The sequence below is a fragment of the Sinocyclocheilus rhinocerous genome, unplaced genomic scaffold (genome assembly GCF_001515625.1).
Source record: "Sinocyclocheilus rhinocerous isolate Xijiao unplaced genomic scaffold, SAMN03320098_v1.1 scaffold615, whole genome shotgun sequence".
NCBI lineage: Eukaryota > Metazoa > Chordata > Actinopteri > Cypriniformes > Cyprinidae > Sinocyclocheilus > Sinocyclocheilus rhinocerous.
This window is the reverse complement of record NW_015631049.1, coordinates 1,712,967-1,716,316: the sequence shown is the minus strand read 5'-3', so window position 1 is coordinate 1,716,316 and position 3,350 is coordinate 1,712,967. Positions and strand designations below refer to the sequence as shown.

The following is a 3,350-nucleotide window of genomic DNA, read 5'->3' as shown; positions in this document are numbered from 1 at the left end:
ACCCTGGAGCGAGCTCTGGGGCTGGAGCCGACCCTGGAGCGAGCTCTGGGGCTGGAGCCGACACTGGAGCGGGCTCTGGGGCTGGAGCCGACCCTGGAGCGAGCTCTGGGGCTGGAGCCGACCCTGGAGCGAGCTCTGGGGCTGGAGCCGACCGCCTTCTCCTCAGATTCCTCTTCTGGTTCGGGGTGAAAGGCGTGGTCGGCGGGCTTGACTCGGGAACGGCCGGCGGTCCTGGGCTGAGGATAAGGGAGGAACTTGAGGATAAGGGAGGAACTTGAGGACTCGGGGAAGAGCGGGAGGAAAGGAGGGAGCGGGCTCATTGGAGCAGTATGTGGAGGGAGCTGGCTTGTGGTGAGCTGGAGCGCCCACATGCTTCTGGATGGGAGGAGGATGAAGATCCTCCACATCTACAAGGAACTTGGAACCATTTATTTCTAAAACATCATTTAGAAAGTCCGCTACGGGTCTGCAGCAATCGTCAGGAGTCAAGAAACTAAACAAATTGTCATCTTTTAGTCCCATCCGGAAGCACGCATTAAGCATGGAGTCGCTCCAACTCACCAGATGTATCAGGCTCAGAAACTCCTCCACATACTGCTCCAAAGGCCTTCCCTCCTGCTGGAAATCCAAGAGAAAATCCTCAGCCCAGTTCATCTGTTATTGGTCTCGGTTTCTGTCACGGTATGTGGTTGTAGTGAGCGCACAGAGAAGGAGTAGAAGTAAAGGAGTCTTTAATTATAACTTAAAACACAAAGAACAGGAGAACTGAATAGCATCAACACACATCTTCCATTTCTGAACATTAAACCGAGACAAAGAAACTCAGGAGAACACAGGGCTTAAATACTGAACCAAACAAGGGACTAATGAGTAAATTAACAAGGAACAGGAGACTGACTAATAATGAGAACAGGAACTGAACCAAATTAGGGCAGACACGAACTAAACAGAAACAAACATGTGACAGATATTTTATTAGAATTGAATTTATAATAAAATGAATGAAATGATCAAATTATAAATGTGATGAAATTATGAGTATGTTATTATATATAAATTGTGTTTTTATTCTTTTATGTTATTTGAATCTATAGTGTTTTATTTAAAAATATGTAATTTTAATATAAAAATAATTTTATCATATAAATGTATAATTAGATTGATTGCTATTCTTAACAGCTTGTGTGCAAATATAAATACAGAATAGTCACATACATTGTCAGACAGTCGATTCTTGCATTGCCTGTGCCTACTTGCCTTTCAAAAAGGTATCGCCCGAACAGGGACTTGAACCCTGGACCCTCAGATTAAAAGTCTGATGCTCTACCGACTGAGCTATCCGGGCTCTCGCGAAAACAACCCACAGTCCCTTCTGAGAAGATACGGCATGAACTCTAGAAAAACTCAACTTCCGGAAAAGCAGAGGCTTTTTTTGGTAGGAGGTCTCTAATTAGGTGTCCTTCGCAATACACATTCTTATAATCGCGTTTTAATTCTGTTCATTCGACTCTGCGCGCGCAGTAACGTGACATAGGTAGGAACATCATTTTAACATGTTCTGTAAATGTGCAGCGCGAGCTTCAAGGGCGCTGCGGCCTACGCATCCTCGGTGTGGAGTGTTGACGCTGCCCGCTCTAAGCGACACTGTGTCGGCCAGCGGAACGTCCTGGTCACATTGGACATATAAACGGGAATCAAGTAACTCTGCCTGGAGTTCCAAGGTAAAGCGTGATTAATTTGTATACCATTGTGTTGGGTTGAATACATGTGTAAGATGTAAATTAACCTATTATAGGTGAACAAATATTTTATGTTGAACATATTATGCAACGCTAATATAAATATTTCGCACTTTGTTCAACTCTTCAGGTTCCTCAGATACCCACATGGGAGCCCGTAGCTGAAAATCAACTTCCACCGGTAATGATTATTTTGCACACGTTTATATAGCTCGTGTTGTACACATGCAATAAACCTTTAATAAAAGTAATTATACATTAATTAAAAATATAATTATTAATACATCAGCGATTATGTTTTATTATAGTAAAAATGTAGTAACTCTTGTTTTTTGGCGTATTGATATACCATTTGTATAACTACAGTTTTACTACAAATACCATAGTTAAACAACGGTAAATTTGTGGTTACCATGGTTTAACTATAGTAAGCATGTGTTTTTTTCTGTAGTAAAACCATGGTTAATTTTTAGGAAGGAATGTGCAGTAGTGGACAGTCGGGTAAAATGTGCACCACCAACAATTTTGTCATATCACCATATATTTCGCCAAGCCTAATTGACAACCTAAGCTCAAAGTGGCACGACTGGAGCATGGTAACAGAAGCCCACATAAAGATAAAACTTTACTTTGACAATCTTTACAATGTTTCTTGAACCTCCTAGTACAGGGCAGCAGAAAACATCGTTCAGAAACTGAGCAGCACTCAACCTTACATTTAAACTGTTGTGTTTATGTGAAAAGTTTTGCTTGAACAACAATTAAATTTATTAATAAAGAATATTATTTCTGTACATAGATTATTTTGTACATTCGTAATTTGTTTATTTTGTACATACATCACACACACATACAGAGTTTAATAATACTTGGCAATAAATCTCATTCTGATTTATTATTAATAAAAATGAAGAATTTTTGTTTTCCTAAAAGAAGTAACTATATAACCATGGTTAAACTTTTATTTGCAGCCAACAAGAGTCTCGCCAGATTTAGTGGACAAGTTGGAGAGATTAGCCCTTGTTGACTTTGGCAGTAAAGAAGGGGTGGACTGTCTGGAAAAAGCCATTCGTTTTGCTGATCAACTTCATGTCATTAATACTGATGGTGTGGAGCCGATGGATTCAGTTCTAGAGGACAGGTATTTAAGAATCATGCTGAAGCTCACATCAGCTCATATAAGTTATGTGACAGTGTGCTAGTTGTTATGGGTGTGACATCCAGTCAGTTTAGGGGTATCCATTGAATAAAGACCCTTTTTGATGGTGTTTTCTTTGGTTGACTGTTAAAGGGGTCATATGATGCTTTTTTAAAGATCATTATTTTGTGTATTTGGTCTAACAGAATATGTTGACATGCTTTAATGTTCAAAAAACACATTATTTTTCAAATACTGTACATTATTGTAGGTCCTCTATGCCCCGCCTCTCTCAAACGCTTCGTTTTCTACAAAGCCCCCTCCTTTGACAAGCGCAGTCTGCTCTGATTGGCCAACTGACCCAGTGCATTGTGATTGGCCAAACACCACAAGCACGCGTCGGAAATGTAACACCCCTTACCATAACCGCGAGCTTCACCTTTCAAAGTAAATATCAGTTAATAATGACGTTA

At 40.4% G+C, this 3,350-nt stretch overlaps 1 protein-coding gene and 1 non-coding gene across 2 annotated transcripts in view; one reads left to right on the top strand and one right to left on the bottom strand.

The window, feature by feature from the left end:
• Positions 1–1,272: 1,272 nt before the first annotated feature.
• trnak-uuu (transfer RNA lysine (anticodon UUU)) lies at positions 1,273–1,345 on the bottom strand. The gene has a single exon. It is a non-coding gene; the product is annotated as a tRNA-Lys (tRNA).
• A 7-nt stretch (positions 1,346–1,352) lies between these two features.
• LOC107741226 (glutamyl-tRNA(Gln) amidotransferase subunit C, mitochondrial-like) overlaps positions 1,353–3,350 on the top strand; it is a 3,146-nt gene continuing 1,148 nt past the window's right edge. The window contains exons 1-3 of the mRNA XM_016553899.1: positions 1,353–1,721; positions 1,870–1,920; positions 2,711–2,880. Coding sequence (XP_016409385.1) covers positions 1,554–1,721; positions 1,870–1,920; positions 2,711–2,880 — 389 coding nt within the window. The 5' untranslated portion in view covers positions 1,353–1,553. The remainder of the gene's footprint in view (positions 1,722–1,869; positions 1,921–2,710; positions 2,881–3,350) is intronic.